Source organism: Coregonus lavaretus (genome assembly GCF_964263955.1).
Source record: "Coregonus lavaretus genome assembly, chromosome: 34".
In the NCBI taxonomy this organism is placed as follows: Eukaryota; Metazoa; Chordata; class Actinopteri; order Salmoniformes; family Salmonidae; genus Coregonus; species Coregonus lavaretus.
Window position 1 is genome coordinate 22199613 of NC_140021.1, and position 18845 is coordinate 22218457.

The 18845-nt window shown below is 44.8% G+C and overlaps 1 protein-coding gene across 1 annotated transcript; it reads left to right on the top strand.

Moving 5' to 3' along the window:
- Positions 1–143: 143 nt before the first annotated feature.
- On the top strand, positions 144–17466 carry mtpap (mitochondrial poly(A) polymerase; the record flags this gene model as incomplete). The annotated part of the gene is made up of 9 exons (XM_084151980.1): positions 144–321; positions 4783–4949; positions 5247–5480; positions 5736–5960; positions 8838–9049; positions 10482–10708; positions 13751–13843; positions 13961–14034; positions 16684–17466. 9 exons carry the CDS (start codon positions 144–146, stop codon positions 17029–17031), a joined length of 1758 nt encoding a protein of 585 aa, XP_084008106.1. The 3' UTR covers positions 17032–17466.
- Positions 17467–18845: the final 1379 nt, after the last annotated feature.

The following is an 18845-nucleotide window of genomic DNA, read 5'->3' on the forward strand; positions in this document are numbered from 1 at the left end:
ATACCATACACTCGTTTCAATCATACTGATCAAGTGATCAGTTTGGTCTCGCAAATATAGGAAAAACGCAAAATTCATGTTTGACGCTGACTGAGATTCTATTTCTGGCAGGTTTCGGATACCATAGAACACACAGCACACGCATGCGCTTTCACGTCAGTCTCAGCGCAGCAATGGCGTCTTCCATTGCGGTGTGCAGGTTACGTATGAGGGGCAGCCTCTCTAGATGCTTTAAAAAGGTGGATTCATGTTTTCAAAGAAAGTTCGGAACTAGTACTGATGCTACGAAGACCGATGCACCCAATAAGAAATATAAAATCGGTAGGTTTCTCATCCACCGACCACACACAACCTGGCTGTAACCACATGACTTGCAACGTTAGATTGCTAACTTTGCTAGCTACCTAAATGTCCATTCATTATAGTGAGCTGCCAGTTGTCCAAAGAGTGTCAATGGATTGCTGCTTATCTCCAGTCCAGCACAAACTCCCTTCCACTTGTCAGGTCATGTAGCTAGAGACATAGCTACATGTTCTGTTTAGAGGCGAATTGGTTCTGGCAGCCAAATACTCAATCTAAACGTGAATAGATTCACAATTGCGGTACAGTTCTAGAAATATAAAGCCCTCTACGTTCATATCACAATTTCACAAATTCAAAATACACACTTACTGTACACCACAGGAGGTTGGTGGCAGCTTAATTGGGGGAGGACGGGCTCGTGGTAATGGCTGGAGCGGAATGGTATCAAATACAGTGCATTGGGAAAGTATTCAGACCCATTTACTTTTTCCACATGTTGTTCCATTACAGCCTTTTTCTAAAATGGATTAAATAGTTTTTTCCCCCTCATCAATCTACACACAATACCCCATAATGACAAAGCAAAACCATCGTTTTTTTATTGGCAAATGTATAAAGAATATAAAACTGATATGACATTTACATAGGTATTCAGCCTTTACTCAGTACTTTGTTGAAACACCTTTGGCAGTGATTACAGCCTCGAGTATGACGCTACAAGCGTGGCACACCTGTATTTGGGGAGTTTCTCCAATTCAGGTTGGATGGGGAGCGTCGCTGCACAGCTATTTTCAGGTCTCTCCAGAGATGTTCGATCGGGTTCAAGTCCGGCCTCTGGCTGGGCCCCTCACATACATTCAGAGACTTGTCCCGAAGCCACTCCTGCATTGTCTTGGCTGTGTGCTAAGGGTCATTGTCCTGTTGGAAGGTGAACCTTCGCCTCAGTCTGAGGTCCTGAGCAGGTTTTCATCAAGGATCTCTGTACTTTGCTCCGTTCATCTTTCCCTCGACTCCCTGCCACTGAAAAACAGCCCCACAGCATGATGCTGCCACCACCACCACGCTTCACCGTAGGGATGGTGCCAGGTTTCCTCCAGACGTGATGCTTGGCATTCAGGCCAAAGAGTTCAAACTTGGTTTCATCAGACCAGATAATCTTGTTTCTCATGGTCTGAGTCCTTTAGGTGCCTTTTGGCAAACTCCAAGCGGGCTGTCATGTGCCTTTTACTGAGGAATGGCTTCCGTCTGGCCACTACCATAAATGTCTGATTGGTGGAGTGCTGCAGAGATGGTTGTCCTTCTGGAAGGTTCTCCCATGTCCACAGAGGAACTGTAGAGCTCTGTCAGAGTGACCATCGGGTTCTTGGTCACCTCCCTGACCAAGGCCCTTCTCCCCCGATTGCTCAGTTTGGCCGGGCGGCCAGCTCTAGGAAGAGTCTTGGTGGTTCCAAACTTCTTCCATTTAAGAATGATGGCGGCCACTGGGGACCTTCAATGCTGCAGAAATGTTTTGGTACCCTTCCTCATATCTGTGCCTCGACACAATCCTGTCTCGGAGCTCTACGGACAAATCCTTCTACCTCATGGCTTGGTTTTTGCTCTGACATGCACTGTCAACTGTGGGACCTTATATAGACAGGTGTGTGCCTTTCCAAATCATGTCCGATCAATTGAATTTACCACAGGTTGACTCCAATCAAGTTGTAGAAACATCTCAAGGATGATCAATGGAAACAGGATGCACCTGAGCTCAATTTTGAGTCTCATAGCAAAGGGTCTAAATACTTATGTAAATAAAGTATTTCTGTTTTCACTTTGTCATTATGGGGTATTGTGTGTAGATTGATGAGGAACAAAATTAATTTAATCAATTTTAGAATAAGACTGTAATGTAACAAAATGTGAAAAAAGGGAAGAGGTCTGAATATATGGTTTCCATGTGTTTGATACCATTCCAATTACTCCGTTCCAGCCATTATTATGAGCCGTCCTCCCCTCTGCAGCCTCCACTGCTGTACAATGTTGTAACCGATTTTAACAGTTGTAGCCAACAGTATTTTTCAGAGACAAAACGTGACACTGGTCACTTTAATAATATTTGCATACTGTTTTACTCATTTCATATGTATAATACTGTATTCTAGTCAAGGCCATCCTATTCAACTATTGCTGTACATTGGGCTCCCGAGTGGCGCAGCGGTCTAAGGCACTGCATCTCAGTGCTTAAGGCGTCACTACAGACCCCCTGGTTCGATTCCAGGCTGTATCACAACCGGCCGTGATTGGGAGTCCCATAGGGCGGCGCACAATTGGCCCAGCGTTGTCCGGGTTTGGCCAGTGTAGGCCGTCATTGTAAATAAGAATTTGTTCTTAACTGACTTGTCTAGTTAAATAAAGGTAAAATAAAATAAATAAAAAAGAAACATATACTATTCTATCCTACGTATTCTACAGATATACTACATATTCTATCCACATACTGTCCACAATGTCTATACATCCCATATCATATATATTTATACTCCGGACTCCGACGTTGCTTGTCCTAATATTTCTTAATTCCATTCTTTTACTTTTAGATTTGCGTGTATGGTTGTGTATTGTTAGATATTACTGCACTGTTGGAGCTAGGAACACAAGCATTTTGCTACATCCGCAATAACATCTGCTAAATATGTGTATGCGACCAATACAATTTGATTTGATAAAGAAATCAGTAAATTGAAATAAATTCATTAGGCCCTAATCTATGGAGTGATTTTACATGACTGGGAATACAGATATGCATATGTTGGTCACAAATACCTTTAAAAAACAAAAGTTGGGGTGTGGATCAGAAAACCAATCAGTATCTGGTGTGACCAACATTTGACTCATGCAGCGCAACACATCTCCTTCGCATAGAGTTGATCAGGCTGTGGATTGTGGCCTGTGGAATGTTGTCCCACTCCTCTTCAATGGCTGTGCGAAGTTGCTGGATATTGGTGGGAACTGAAACACTCTGTCGTACACGCTGATCCAGAGCATCCCAAACATGCTCAATGGGTGACATGTCTGGTGAGTATGCAGGCCATGGAAGAACTGGAGGCATTTTCAGCTTCTAGGAATTGTGTACAGATCCTTGCGACATGGGGCTGTGCATTATCATGCTGAAACATGAGGGGATGGCGGCGGATGAATGGCACGACAATACCATAACCCCACCGCAACAACGTTGACATCTGCAAACCGCTCGCCCACACGATGCCATACACGCTGTCTGCCATCTGCCCGGTACAGTTGAAACTGGGATTCATCCATGAAGAGCTCACTTCTCTAGTATGCCAGTGGCCATCAAAGGTGAGCATTTGCCCACTGAAGTCGGTTACGAGTCCGAACTGCAGTCAGGTCAAGACCCTGTTGAGGACGACGAGCACGCAGATGAGCTTCCCTGAGATGGTTTCTGACAGTTTGTGCAGAAATTCTTCAGTTGTGCAAACCCACAGTTTCATTAGCTGTCCAGGTGGCTGGTCTCAGATGATCCCGCAGGTGAAGAAGTCTGATGTGGAGGTCCTGGGCTGGCGTGGTTACACGTGGTCTGCGGTTGTGAGGCCGTTTGGACGTACTGCCAAATTCTCTAAAACAACGTTGGAGGCAGCTTATGGTAGAGAAATTAATATTCAGTTCTCTGGCAACAGCTCTAGTGGACATTCCTGCAGTCAGCATGCCAATTGCACGCTCCCTCAAAACTTGAGACATCTGTGGCATTGTGTTGTGTGACAAAACTGCACATTTTAGAGTTGCCTTTTATTGTCCCCAGCACAAGGTGCACCTGTGTAATGATCATACTGTTTAATCAGCTTCTTTAAATGCCACACCTGTCAGGTGGATGGATTATCTTGGCAAAGGAGAAATGCTCACTAACAGGGATGTAAACAAATTTGTGAACAACATTTGAGAGAAATAAGCTTTTTGTGCATATGGAACATTTCTGGGATGTTTTATTTCAGCTCATGAAACATGGGACCAACAATTTACATGTTGCGTTTCTATTTTGTTCAGTATAATTAGCGCAGGTACTCCTCTGTCTTCCGTCTGTTTTCCGTGAACAAGCGCTGTAACATAGAAATGGCATTGTGGGAACCCTAACCCTATAAAGGTAGTGTAGTAACTTAACCTTTTTTTGTTTTTTGAAAATTATTTATTGCTTATGTTTCCAAAACCGTACCGCAAGCAATGCGTTTTAACATTCAGAACGAGCATCGGGATTCTTAACAAAAACTCCCCTGGCCAGAACACACTGAAGGTAGTTAGCGTCTATGAACGGGTTAGAAATCAACTTGACATGATGTGACTCTTTGTTTTTGCCTTGTCTTTAGAATCATATGATGGCTAGATTTCGACATGGGTTATGATTTTCATGCCAAAGACAATGATATCATCTTGCTAAAGTATGCTGTAATGACATCATGACGTGTCTGTCTGTTTTGTTGTTTTTAGAACCAAAGGATGGAAGCAAATCTTTTTACACAGTCCAAGAGGAGAAGATAGAGCAGGCAGAGAGATCTGTCCTTATCAGCTGCCCGGCCAAAACCAACGAGAAAAAGTTCCTCCAGTATTTATCCAGACATGGAGATATCAACAAATGTTTCTTTTATGAAAGCTACGTAAGTATTTCAATTGTGCGTATGAGTCTACAAATAAACACTCATGTATGGAAACAGCCATGAATGTAGGCTTGCTAATCCTGCTAACCTTCCAAAAAAAATTTGAAGTGCTCTTTGTAAGTAGTTATAGCTGCAGTGTGATGGGAAATAGCACTGTACAGAACTAAATTCCCGAAAAACATTGTATTGTTAAGGGAGTCATATATAAGGAGCTCTATCAACAAAAAAAACGATGTTGATTAGAAGGTTGTCAAAGAGAACTGACTGTGCTGTCACTGCTCATGTTTGGCCTTCCAGGGTACATATGCTGTGGTGGAGTTTGCCAACAAGGAGAGCCTCAAATCACTGCACGAAGGAACGGCCATCCCCAGTATCAACCATGAAGCTACAGTGCCTTTCAAGTCCAGACTGCTTTCGCTCAGAAACACTGGTCCTTTAGACCTGTCCAATGGCCAGTCTGCCCCTCAGTGCCAACCACAGACCACCATACCCATTAACGACCTCATACAGAGAATGTCCAAAGAAGACAGTGTAAGTCTACATGGACTGGTTTCTAAATACTAGCTAAACGACTGAAGTTGTCTGTCTGAATGAAGATTAGCATAGAAACATGTCCCAGGGACAACATATAGGTATTATGTTAGCTTTTGTGCTAACTGATACCAATATATAGTTGAATATGAATGATGGTCAACAAGGATCTCAAGAGAACCCTTGCTTTAGGCTTAATATTAAACACTCCAATAATAACACTGTGTTTTGGTGTTCTCTCTTTCTTGATCTCAGATAGACAAACAAATCTCCTCCCTTACAGAGACGTACCAGCTGACGGAAGAGAACGTCTGCCTGCGCTTCCTGGTCTGCTCCCTCCTGAAGGATATAGCCGCTGCATATTTCCCAGAATGCACTATTCGGCCCTTTGGCTCTTCCGTGAACGGCTTCGGGAAGCTGGGCTGTGACCTAGACATGTTTCTGGACCTGGACGGCATCAGTGGGAGGAATCTGAAGAAGGTGAGGATGAGGACTATGTAGAAACCACATCAGTCACGTTCAGTAGGGCACACCATAGCAAAATGTCTGTCAGCGAAAAAAACTAACATCTGTTTTGTTATTGGGCAAGTTTAGGTAGGAATCTAAGTGAAAAACACATCAGGGGTGTTTCCCAAAAGCTTCGTAGCACTGAGATGAGATCATATATACAGGGGGTACCGGTACCAAGTCAATGTGCGGGGGACAGGTTAGTCGAGGTAGTTTGTACATGTAGGTTGGGGTAATGTGACTGCATAGATAGTAAACAGTGAGTAGCAGCAGTGTAAAAACAAAGGGATGGGGGTCAATGTAAATAGTCCGGGTGGCCATTTGATTAATTGTTCAGCAGTCTTATAGTTTGGGGGTAGAAGCTGTTAAGGAGCCTTTTGGACCTAGACATGGCGTTCCAGTACCGCATGCCGTGCGGTAGCAGAGAGAACAATCTATGACTTGGGTGACTGGAGTCTTTGACAATTTCTTGGGCCTTCCTCTGACACCGCCTAGTATATAGGTCCTGGATGGCAGGAAGCTTGGCCCCAGTGATGTATTGGGCCTTACGCACTACCCTCTGTAGCGCCTTACGGTCGGATGCCGAGCAGTTGCCATACCAGGCGGTGATGCAACCGGTCAGGATGCTCTCGATGGTGCAGCTGTATAACTTTTTGAGGATCTGGGGACCCATGCCAAATCTTTTCAATCTCCTGAGGGGAAAAAGGTGTTGTCGTGCCCGCTTCATGACTGTCTTGGTGTGTTTGGACCATGATAGTTTGTTGGTGATGTGGACACCAAGAAACTTGAAACTCTCGACACGCTCCACTACAGCCCTGTTGATGTTAATGGGGGCCTATTCGGCCCTCCTTTTCCTGTAGTCCACGATCATCTCCTTTGTCTTGCTCACATTCAGGGAGAGGTTGTTGTCCTAGCACCACACTGCCAGGTCTCTGACCCCCCAATAGGCTGTCTCATCGTTGTCGGTGATCAGGCCTACCACTGTTGTCGTCAGCAAACTTAATGATGGTGTTGGAGTCGTACTTGGCCACGCAGTCGTGGGTGAACAGGGAGTACAGGAGGGGACTAAGCACGCACCCCTGAGGGGCCCCTGTGTTGAGGATCAGCGTGGCAGATGTGTTGTTGCCTACCCTTACCACCTGGGGGCGGCCTGTCTGGAAGTCCAGGATCCAGTTGCAGAGGGAGTTCTTTAGTCCCAGGGTCCTTAGCTTAGTGATGAGCTTTGTGGGCACTATGGTGTTGAACGCTGAGCTGTAGTCAATGAACAGCGTTCTCACATAGGTGTTCCTTTTGTCCAGGTGGGAAAGGGCCGTGCGGAGTGCGAAATTAAAAGCGCTGCGTGCGACAGGTTCTCCTACCATGCCATTGCATCAGATCAGTACAAAAAAAATGAATCTATTGAATATATCACAGCTGGTGAGAGGATATTCGGAGAAAGAGAAGGGAACATTTATTTTCTTTCCAAAACACTTGAGCGTGCTGTCTCTGATCAACTTTCTCGTTATCTCTCTCAGAACAATCTTCTTGACCCTAACCAGTCAGGCTTCAAGACGGGTCACTCAACCGAGACTGCTCTTCTCTGTGTCACGGAGGCTCTCCGCACTGCCAAAGCTGACTCTCTCTCCTCTGTTCTCATCCTCCTAGATCTATCCGCTGCCTTTGACACCGTGAACCATCAGATCCTCCTCTCCACCCTCTCAGGGCTGTGCGTCTCAGGCCATGCTCTTGGATTGCATCCTACCTGGCAGGCCGCTCCTACCAGGTGACGTGGAGAGGATCTGTGTCTGCACCACGTACTATCACGACTGGTGTCCACCTGGGCTCGGTTCTAGGCCCTCTCCTCTTCTCTCTATACACCAAGTCACTCGGCTCCGTCATATCCTCACATGGTCTCTCCTATCATTGCTATGCGGTTGACACGCAACTACTTTTTTCCTTCCCCCCTTCTGACACCCAGGTGGCGACACGCATCTCTGCGTGCCTGGCAGATATCTCAACTTGGATGTCGGCCCACCACCTCAAGCTCAACCTCGACAACACGGAACTGCTCTTCCTCCCGGGGAAGGTCTGCCCGCTCAAAGACCTCTCCATCACGGTTTACAACTCCACAGTGCCGCCCTCCCAGAGTGCAAAGAACCTTGATGTGACCCTGGACAACACCCTGTCGTTCTCTGCAAACATCAAAGCAGTGTAACCCGCTCATGCTCTACAACATCCATAGAGTACGACCCTACCTCACATAGGAAGCGACCTAATCCAGGCACTTGTCCTCTCCCGTCTGGACTACTGCAACTCGCTGTTGGCTGGGCTCCCCGCTTGTGCCATCAAACCCCTGCAACTTATCCAGAATGCCGCAGCCCGCCTGGTTTTCAACCTTCCCAAGTTCTCTCATGTCACCCCGCTCCTCCACACACTCCACTAGCTTCCAGTTGAATCTGGCATCCACTACAAGACCATGGTGCTTACCTACGGAACAGCAAGAGGAACTGCCGCTTAAGCCTGTTTATTATGTTCCCTGTGACAGTCACCACAAAAAGCAGGTAATCGTGAAGTAAAAACAGCCACAACCTTCCCAAACTCCCCTGATAGCCAGGTGCAAGGGGAGAGAAAAGGACCAACAAGTTATCTGATATTTTTCAGTCAAAGGTAGGCTAAAGTGAAGGTCAATTTTAGTAGACCTATAATAATAATATTTTACTGGTCGGTCAACAGTGCTTTATAGGCTACATCAACAAAATAGTGTGGTGACTTTGAGAGAACTTTGAGTTGATTAAATTGCAACAAGAAAACATTAGATTAATGTACATATTTCTCAATTTACAGTGGTATAATCATGTTCCATCTGCCCAGCCAAAAGCAGGGCTCTCCTTGGAGTACCAGACAAAGAGGTCTGCATCTGAGCGGGCGGCTACCCAGAGTATCCTGTCTGTGATCGGGGAGTGTGTAGACCAGTTTGGGCCCGGCTGTGTCGGGGTGCAGAAGATTCTCCAGGCTCGCTGTCCCCTGGTCCGCTTTGCCCACCAACCATCAGGGTTCCAGTGTGACCTCACTGCCAACAATAGGTAACATACACACACACACACAAGGGCTCTCCGACAGACACACACACACACATACACAGTCACAGATAAAACATATTTTTTGGTGTAATCAGTCTCCAACAGAAGTTGGGTTACATCATGGTTAATCATCAGTATGATTAAATTAGAACGGCTTTTATAATGCTTGACCGGTTCCTTTTGAACAATTGCAAATCAGGAAAGCATAACAATGCCTGCAAACATACTTCCGCCGGCCTAGGTGTGATTTTGAATTGTTAATGTTGTTTATAGTTCACCTTTCCACAGAACTAAAAGTCACCTTTTAAATGGCATTTAGCTCTCATGCTTCATCGAAACTCTCTTACGTGTTAGTTCCGCATTGCCCTTAACCTACTGGCATTGCACAAACCAGACAGAAACTTCAGTTATGTAGAACTGCTCTGTATGCTGGTTCCAAGCTGGCTACCCTAAAACTGGTCGGGCACCAGAGAGGAGGAAGAAAAGAGAGGTGGCTTGTGTTTGTGCCCTGAAACTAGTCAGGCACCAAAGAGAAAGAGAGGAGAAGAGAGAGAGGGCAACAGAGGTGAGAACAAAAGGACAAAAGAGAGAGGGGAGAAGAGAAGCGTCTTGTTGTTTCACTTCTTCTTCTCTTGGCCCGAGGGATACTGTGGTCTCTGTAGTTAGCCTGAGAGTGAAGCAACCACATCAAATCAAATGACATTTTATTTGCCACATGCGCCGAATACAACAGGTGTAGACATTACAGTGAAATGCGTACTTACAAGCCCCTTAACCAACAATGCAGTTAAAAAAAAGAAAAAGTAAAAATAATATGTAGATGTGGGTAGAGTTAAAGTGACTGCTAACGTTCAGAAACAAACACACTGACGCATCAGTTTATTAGGAAGTAGAGTAGAGGGGGGTTTCTCAATGCTTATGTTAAAACATAGAAGGGTATGGTTATGCACGGTTTGTCATACAAAACCTTTCAAAATAGAGGGATGTTTTGGTACTAAGTGAGAATTGTAATGTTCAGCTGAATGCTGCCCTCTGGTGGATATTGTGTGCCACTGTCTTTTTCATTTTCTCTTCTCACAAACTTCTGTAACCTTCATGGTTTCTAACGTCAGATTGAGAAGTTTTGTACTGAGAATATATCATCATTTCAAACACTTAAAAATGGTGATCGAAAATTGCATGTTATACATGTTTTTCAATTCAAAAGTCCCAAACAGTATCAAATCTGTCAGATAATGAGGGTATCCTGTTACTCCAGTATGTCGTCTTGACTACCATTTCTTTGTGTATCATCATCAAATTAAAATATTAGGAATGGTGATAGAAATGAATGTGTTAGAAAGATCAATTAAAAGTTGCAGACAGTATCAAGTGTCTCAGCTAATATGAGTAGGCTGTACTGGCTTCTTGACTGTCCTTCTGTGTGTGTCCACAGGGTGGCGATGAAGAGCTCGGAGCTGCTGTACCTGTATGGAGGGCTGGACCAGCGGGTACGTTACCTGGTGTTCAGTGTCCGGTGCTGGGCTCGGGCCCACAGTATCACCAGCAGCATACCTGGAGCCTGGATCACCAACTTCTCTCTCACTGTCATGGTCCTATTCTTCCTCCAGAGGAGGACTATTCCTATTCTACCCACCCTAGACCACCTCAAGGAACTAGCAGGTATCTTATAATGGAGCACTGTGACAATTTATGTGGGGGGAAAAATCAATACTGTCGGTATCTCACCTCAAAGAGCTAGCAAGTAGTAGTCTGTAGTTTTGCGTTGTTATACTTCCTAGTTGTATTCAGAAAGGTGGAAATTGCGGTTCAGCAGGTAGCAATGGACCACTGAGCGAGTGGCAATTGGGTTACTAAATGATTATTTATTTAATGGATTTCAGGCAATTGATTGTTGATCCTCATTGTCAACAAATATCTGTGTTGGTGTAGTGCAGTCATGCTCCTCCACTTCTCCTCCCAGCGCTCATATTCCTGCTTCCCTTGTCACCTTGGCTCACAGATAATTGCCTTCCAAAAGCAATCTATCCTCCCTCCCTCCATCCCCCTTAGCCCAGACAGAGACACTATCCTAGGCAGCGCCACATAGTGCTTACAGCACTATAAAGGCCCCATCACTCTGGCAGGGGCCAAGACCCTCCCAGCATTGGGCATCTATTTAACCACACACTCGCGCACGCATAGCAAACTCATACACACCACCAGCCTCTCCTCTGACCCTCGGCTGACATGGTCAAGAAGACTGGTACCAAGGCTCTGATGGAGAGCTATCATCCTACTCACATTAGCAATCTTCTCCCTCTCTCTCTTTGCCTGTCAGTTTTCCTAGTGACACCATCCATCTTTTAAGGCCTTATAAAATCTGCTTTGCTGAGGGAATAACGGAATCCAGACATTAAAACGGAATTCAACAATATTGGAAAATGTATTGAACTTATTAGAAAATGCTTTAATTTACCCAAGTTAATCATAAGATGTGAAGAAAATGCATCAGTGATTCGTATTTTGTTGCAACTATCTGAAACGGCACAGGAATGCACCTGTGTGTGTGTGCGATGATGCTAATGATAACAGTCTTCTGGTAGAGATTGAAACGCTTTCTCAAAAAAGTTCTCAATTAAATGTTAACTACAAAGTATCCTACCTGGCAGAATGATATCATGATTATTTGCATCAATCCAGTGGCCATTTGTTTCGCAAACTCTGCAATCACATGAGCACTACAGAAATATCGCTAACTAAACAACGTTCTCTTGCTGGTGTGCACTTGCATTAAAGGGTAACTTCACCCAAAAATCTATATTTGTGGTCCTCTGTAGCTCAGCTGTTAGAGCACGGCGCTTGTAACGCCAAGGTAGTGGGTTCGATCCCCGGGACCACCCATACACAAAAAAATTAAAGTATGCACGCATGACTGTAAGTCGCTTTGGATAAAAGCGTCTGCAAATGGCATATTATTATTATTATTATATTATATTTCTTAGATTTTTCCCAGACCTCAAAGTGGTCTCCTTTACACTCATGGGAATTGGCTTATATCGATAGGGCTTATACGAAAATAATTAATACAAACATTACACTGTTGATTTTATGTGCATTTTACATTTACTGTACTTTTCGCTGCATTTGTTGATAACGAAATCTGAAAATACTCTGTATCCATTCAGTAACATGATAAAAATATTCCTGGAAAATGGGGTGTACGTGCAAACTAAGACAACAAAAATGACAAGGGTTTGAGTGAGAGGACCAACTGGTGTCTCCAAGTGGCCACCACCTCTCCAAAGTGTGCACAGTTCCTAAGCAATTTCAATGCACTTCTATGACTCAAAGAAGAGTCTTCAACTATAAGGTGCTTTTTTTGTGCTCTCCTAGCTGTGCCTTTGAGGAACTACAGCAAGCACACTTGTAGTTTTACTTGGAACACAATCCTGCATCCCCGCATCACACAATTACTGTTGTTGTTTACGCAATCCAAAAACAGCCCATTATAAATCGCAATCTGGGTCAGGTGGGCATCATTTGAAAGCTAAATACGACCTTACAGTGTTAGGCTTTCACACTGCAATTCAGATTGTAATTTTGATGTATGATACTCACATTTTCCCTATACCCATCATGAGGTTGCTACAACCTAGCCTACGAATGAAAGTTTACAACGTAGGTGCACAGGTCGAGAGAAATTAGAGTAATCAAGGTGACAGACATTGACACATTCAATACCGCCTTGTACACTCTTGCCTGCATCTAGCTGATCTAGGCCAACAGTTGCAAACAAGAGTTTCTATTGGACAAATTCAGGTATGTTTATCCCCATTTCGTTCGCTTCTGTTTAAGAAACTTTTTTCAACAGAATCGGCGGAACGAATACACCCCTGATCACACGCAAACACAGAACTAGCAGCCACATATTCACTTTGCTTGTTGTATATATAATTCCTTCTCGCATCTACGCTCACTCCTCCTCTCACCTTTTCCCTTCACTTGTGGACTTCAGTGCACAATACAACAACTGCCTGTGGCCAGGCGAAATAACATTCCAAGCCAAACTTTCATACCATAACAGCTAACCGCTGCACACAGCGTACATTGTTTTCACCATATTAACGGCATAGTCAACATAGCTACTAGAACTAACGCGTTAGTAAACCTGCTACAATCCTGCAGTACAGTTAGCAAGCAGTTTAGAAGGTACACATGCGGGCCCCGGTGGCAATACATTTATAAAACCAAAAGGTGAACTTTAAACAACATTAACAATTTAAAAAGTTTGATTTTTGAGACCGAAAACCTGGAATATCAAAACAAAGAGAACTGAATTTGGGAAAAACAGTATCAGGCAAAAAATAAAACGGATTTTATAGGGCCCTAATCTTTGTCTTGTTCAGGGGCTGCCCAATTCCGGTCCTGGAGGGCCGAGACACTTCTAGTTTTCATCCTCTCCTTCTAATAAGGGAGTAATTCAGCCCTGGGACACCAGGTGAGCACAATTAACTACCAAGTAGAAACAAAAACCAGAAGTGATTCGGACCGGAATTAGGCAGCCCTGGTATTGTTTATGGACGTGTACGTAGACGTCCAGGATGTTGTATGTCATTTACTCTTTCTCCCTTCTCTTGTACAAGGCCCTAGATGTGTAGTGTCTTACCTTGTGATATATACCATATTATTTACCTTATGTCCCCCCCCCCCCCTTTCTACAAGGCCCCATAGATAAGAGTGTCATCGAGGGAAACGACTGCACGTTTGTCAGCGACTTCACAAAAATACAACTGCAGGACAACACAGAGACATTAGGTGGGCCCATAGCATAAATGTGAATGTTTTGTTAAAATGTTATTTCCACATGGAAACAGGTTTCTTCATCAGTATGAATGTGGTATTTCTTGTCATACTCTTTGTATTTCCTTTCAGAGCAACTGCTGCAGGAGTTCTTTGAGTTCTATGGAACCTTCGCATTCAACCGCATGTCTATAAACATCAGAAAGGTAACACACAGACAAACAATGAAGCTGCACGAATTGGCGGGAGTCAGTGCGCATTAGTGGAGAGAGACGTGCCTAGCGGGTCTTCGCCATATAGTATTTGACTTTTTTTTTTAAATCTCTGGTTAAAGATTGAGTTTTGACGGACGTTCGAGTACTCATACACATCCCTAGCCTAGGCTACTCTAACTTTTACCAGCGCACCCGGTTTAAATGTGACATGGCCTGCGTATGGTCTAAATGAACGAAAGCCTGAATTAACGTAATAATTAACTGAATTAGCCTATTGTAAACAATTTCTGAATTAGCCTATCGTAAACAAATTCCTGCTTGCACTTTTTGCTGGCTGTGTATCCATCTACCGGGTTGTTGTTGTTGTTGTTGGCCACAATGACTCCAAAATCCTTCCAAACCGGGGATTTCACTCACAGCACCTGTTTCCACAATGTTGTTTCCACAGCCTTTCTTTTTATTTCTCTGGTTAGGTCTACGTTAGCCATTTTCGCATGTGCTAGGCTAGCCAGGGAAAGTACACTTATTCTCACGTGGGGAGAGGAAACATACGTTTCAGCACCACACAAATAATGGACAGTTCCCTGATCCACCGCATGAATGTCTACCTCACCGCTTACAGAATGGAATTCGCAACACAATGTAACACAACGTTTCCGGCCCAAGGGTTGAATGTTTTCATTCCACCCGCGGGGAACCGTGGCTATCCGACCCGATGCAGGAATCTAACACGCACACACACACACACACAAACTCCATTTTGTTTGAATCAGTATCAACTAGCAAGTCATTCTGTTTCTCCATTCATCATTATACACAAGGTGACCGTGCTTCACTGAAAGCTTTAAACAGAAATAGCCTTTCTTTCTTCTCTGCAACCCTTTTAGCTTTAAACTGACAATCCTTTCAGAACTGCTTCCAGCTGCACTTTCACCCCTGTGCCTAATTGCCATAGTTTATAATTGGCCAGAAAATGCTAACGGCGTTCAAGATCTTTCATTGGCTATCTCTGAGGGGAAGCTAGTGGTAGTAAAGTGTGTGGTTTGTGGAACACACACACACCAACATCACACTGACGTCCCTCGGTGCCTGCTAAGACTACAGCTGTCAGAGGACTGTGTGATTGATGGCTGCTGCTGCTCTCCACCCATCTCTATATGAACCCAATCTCTAGTTTATCACGCTCAGTAAGCGAAAACGATCAACACGTTTATTCAATCTTATCCACGTGTTCATTTGGATACCATTTACCCAGTTAGTTTTTTGCTTGGTTGCTCCTCCTTGGTCTATAGAGATATAGTGTAGGAAAGACGTTAACCTGGGGTCAGCCGTGCTTGTGTGTGTGTGCATGCCCCAGGGTCAGGATTGACGTATTGAAGGAAGGCCTGTAGGAAGCCTGGTGGCAATGGCCTTTCAATAGTAGAGAAACCACCATCAATCATCTTTACTGTGTAATGTCTCTCTCCTGTCTCCCTCTCTCTCTCTCTCTCCCCCCCGACTGATCGCTTTATGCTCCATGGTCATCCCATCCCTCCATCCAATGGAGCTGGAGGCTCCATCGCTCTCTTTCTCTCTCCATCTCTCTCTTTCTCTCTCCAGCTCTCTCTTTCTCTCTCCATCTCTCTCCATCTCTCTCCATCTCTCTCTTTCTCTCTCCATCTATCCAGTCAGCCATTTTTTTACAACCCCAGGCTTAGATAGGGGATTGAGGTGTATTGCATGCCATGCTTGACCTGGATTCAAATAGTATTTGTTTTGTGTCGAATACCTCGTGTGGTTCGATTGAGCCTGCCTGGAGTGTTGCACCTTTGGGACCATTCCATTGGTTCCATTTCGTCAGGCAAGCTCAATCAGGCGCAGCTAAAGCATTTTAGGGAAAACAAACGCTATTTGAACCCAGTTGGGTCTGTTGCGTGCATAGAACCTTGGAGGGCTCTGGAGATAGAAATCCGTAACCCAGGTTTTTATTGTCCGTGTGACAGTTACCGTATAGGACACAGGCCTGCTCTGCTTCCGTCCCGAATGGCACCCTATTCAGTGGCACAAAGCAGCAACGGTGTAGCCTTATGGAATTGTCATGCGTGACAAGGAGTTAGAAAAATGGCAGAAACAGATCTAGGACCAGCCTAGTGATGGTGTCAGAGAGTCAGTGGTATGATGGATGAGGCGTGGTGAATCTGTGTCTACCCTGCTGGTGCTGCCCCCAGGCTCGTTTCTCATAGCTAGGCTGACACTGGCTGCGTCCCAGATGGCATCGTATTCCCTACATAGTGCACCACTTTTGACCAGTGCCCTATGGGTCCTGGTCAAAAGTAGTGCACTATATAGGGAATAGGGAGCCATTTGGAACGCACACCACATCCCCATTTTAGCCTGGCCTGGGAAGAGGAGAGGTGTGCCAGACTGAGACCAGCCAGATCCATTCTATATGGGCCCATGTGGCCTAGATAACAGCAACAAACACCTGACCTCACCAGCGTGACCAATAAGATAGATGGACCATGTATAAAGACCAGTTGGTGTTTTGCCAGCTCTTTCTCACTCTCACGATCATGTTCCCTCTCTTTCTTTTTCTCTTTCTCTCTCCATCTCACGCTTTCTCTCCTTCTCTCGCATGCTCTCTCTTTCAATCTCTAACAGGGCAGGGAGCAAAACAAACCTGAGGTGTCCCCATTGCACATCCAGAACCCCTTTGAGCCTGCGCTGAACGTCAGTAAGAATGTTAACGGAACGCAGCTGGAGCGCTTCGTGGCGCTGTGTCGGGAGAGCGCCTGGATGCTGCAGCAGCGGGAATTCAACTTACCGCACAGCGGTAACGGGGCCGGTACCGGGAACAACGCCCCCTGGGGCCTGGCAGCGCTCCTCATGCCCTCTGTCTCCCAGGCGGCCGGGGTTAAAAGTCGTAAGAAGAGGAAGAGAGAGCCGGCCAGCGAGAGGATAAAGGGCCTGCTGGATTCTCTAAAGAACAGGGAGGAGAAGAAGAGCTAGAGAGCGGCCATGCAGAACAGCCCCACTAGAGGTCACTGGTGAGTTCTGGGTCTATGGGTAACAGTGGCTATGTACCCTATCATGGCCGTAAAGAATGGACATGTTTGGACTTGTCCAATTGCTTTTCACACAACTGCAAATAACCGATCAGAGCCAAACCAAGCTGTACTGATATGCCCTGCGCTATGGTTGCTGTAACCTACCTGGAAAGGACAATGTGACAACAGTTTGGTTCTGTTCAGCACGGTAGTGTGAAAAGGGTACCTGTGACCAGATGCTCGTTATAAGAAAGCCGGACTACTCTACATGGCGACGTTTGCAAATAGATGTACATAAAGATATTAAGTTATAGCGTCTGCTGACATCTTTTTGTTTGTATACATTTATATCAGATGTATTCAGATGTTGTTTTTTATTAAAGGTCCTGAACAGTCATTCTGAAAAGTCATTCTCTCATGGCTAACTACCAGGAAGTTTGAAAAGACAGGCTGAGTTGGCGGGGAGCTTATATTCATGAGCTCAACTTGACTGCCAGCTCTTTGAAATGCCTATGTCAAGAAACTTGGATGCAGTGAGCAGTGTTTCAGTAAAGCAACTCAAACAATATTGAAATTGCATCAATTATATATATATATTTTAGTATACAGTATATCTCCCATTTTGGCATGTCTCTTATAATGTGATTCACAGCAGCACTGACTGATGTGTTGACATGACAACTGTCTGAGTTTTGAATGACCCTTCCCCCCCCTTTTGTTCCATGCTGGCTGAAGACCTAGCTAGCCAGTAACTAACTAACACCAGACACAGATAAAAGGGGAAACATATAAGTATCTTTACCATAGATGAATAGGGTAAACTTTTAGTTATAATTCCTGACACCCTACAGTCAAAATTTGGCACCAGTAGAGTAGCTATCTAGGTATATAAACCACACCCTTTTTCATACTAGCCCCCCGTGGGAATCGAACCCACAACCCTGGCGTTGCAAACGCCATGCTCTACCAACTGAGCTACATCCCTGCCGGCCATTCCCTCCCCTACCCTGGACGACGCTGGGCCAATTGTGCGCCGCCCCATGGGTCTCCCGGTCGCGGCCGGCTACGACAGAGCCTGGATTCGAACCAGGATCTCTAGTGCGCCACTGCGCCACTCGGGAGGTTGTTTGACATAGGGGAGGGGATCAGTAACTTTATGATCAAAATGTATCAGTGTAGAAGCAAGTCATTTTTCATACTTTGGTGATCATACTTTGATCTGGTTTCCTTCAAATATCATCCAATTTCATGAAAAACACGATTTTGACTGTTCATTACCTTTTAAATCAGTGTCACAAAATGGACTAGGACTTTTTATAACAAAATAAAAACAGTTCTGGTCAAGTTTATTGAAATATGTGTGGCGTATGATGAACAGTAAGACAGTCGGACTCATTCAATGTGCTGAAGGGTTCTGTTATTTCTGGATTCAACTTTTACCATCGACCGTCCAAAAACTATAGCTTCGCCCCAAATGGTGCTCTATTCCCTATATAGTGCACTACTTTTGAACGTAGAGCACTACATATGGAATAGGATGCCACTTGGGACACCTCCAATGATGCATCCATGCTAGCTTGTTAGTCAATGCCATATTTAAACACTTAGTCCATACCATTGGTCATCCAGTCAGTCTGGAGCAGAGAGGAACCAGCGGTGTGGTTATTCTGTAAAACGGATTGACCTCTTCCTGGATACTGGTTGAGCTAACATGTCAGATATGTGGCTAGAGAGGAGGCACATTCCATTTTAAACACAGGTCCTTAGTTTTCTCGG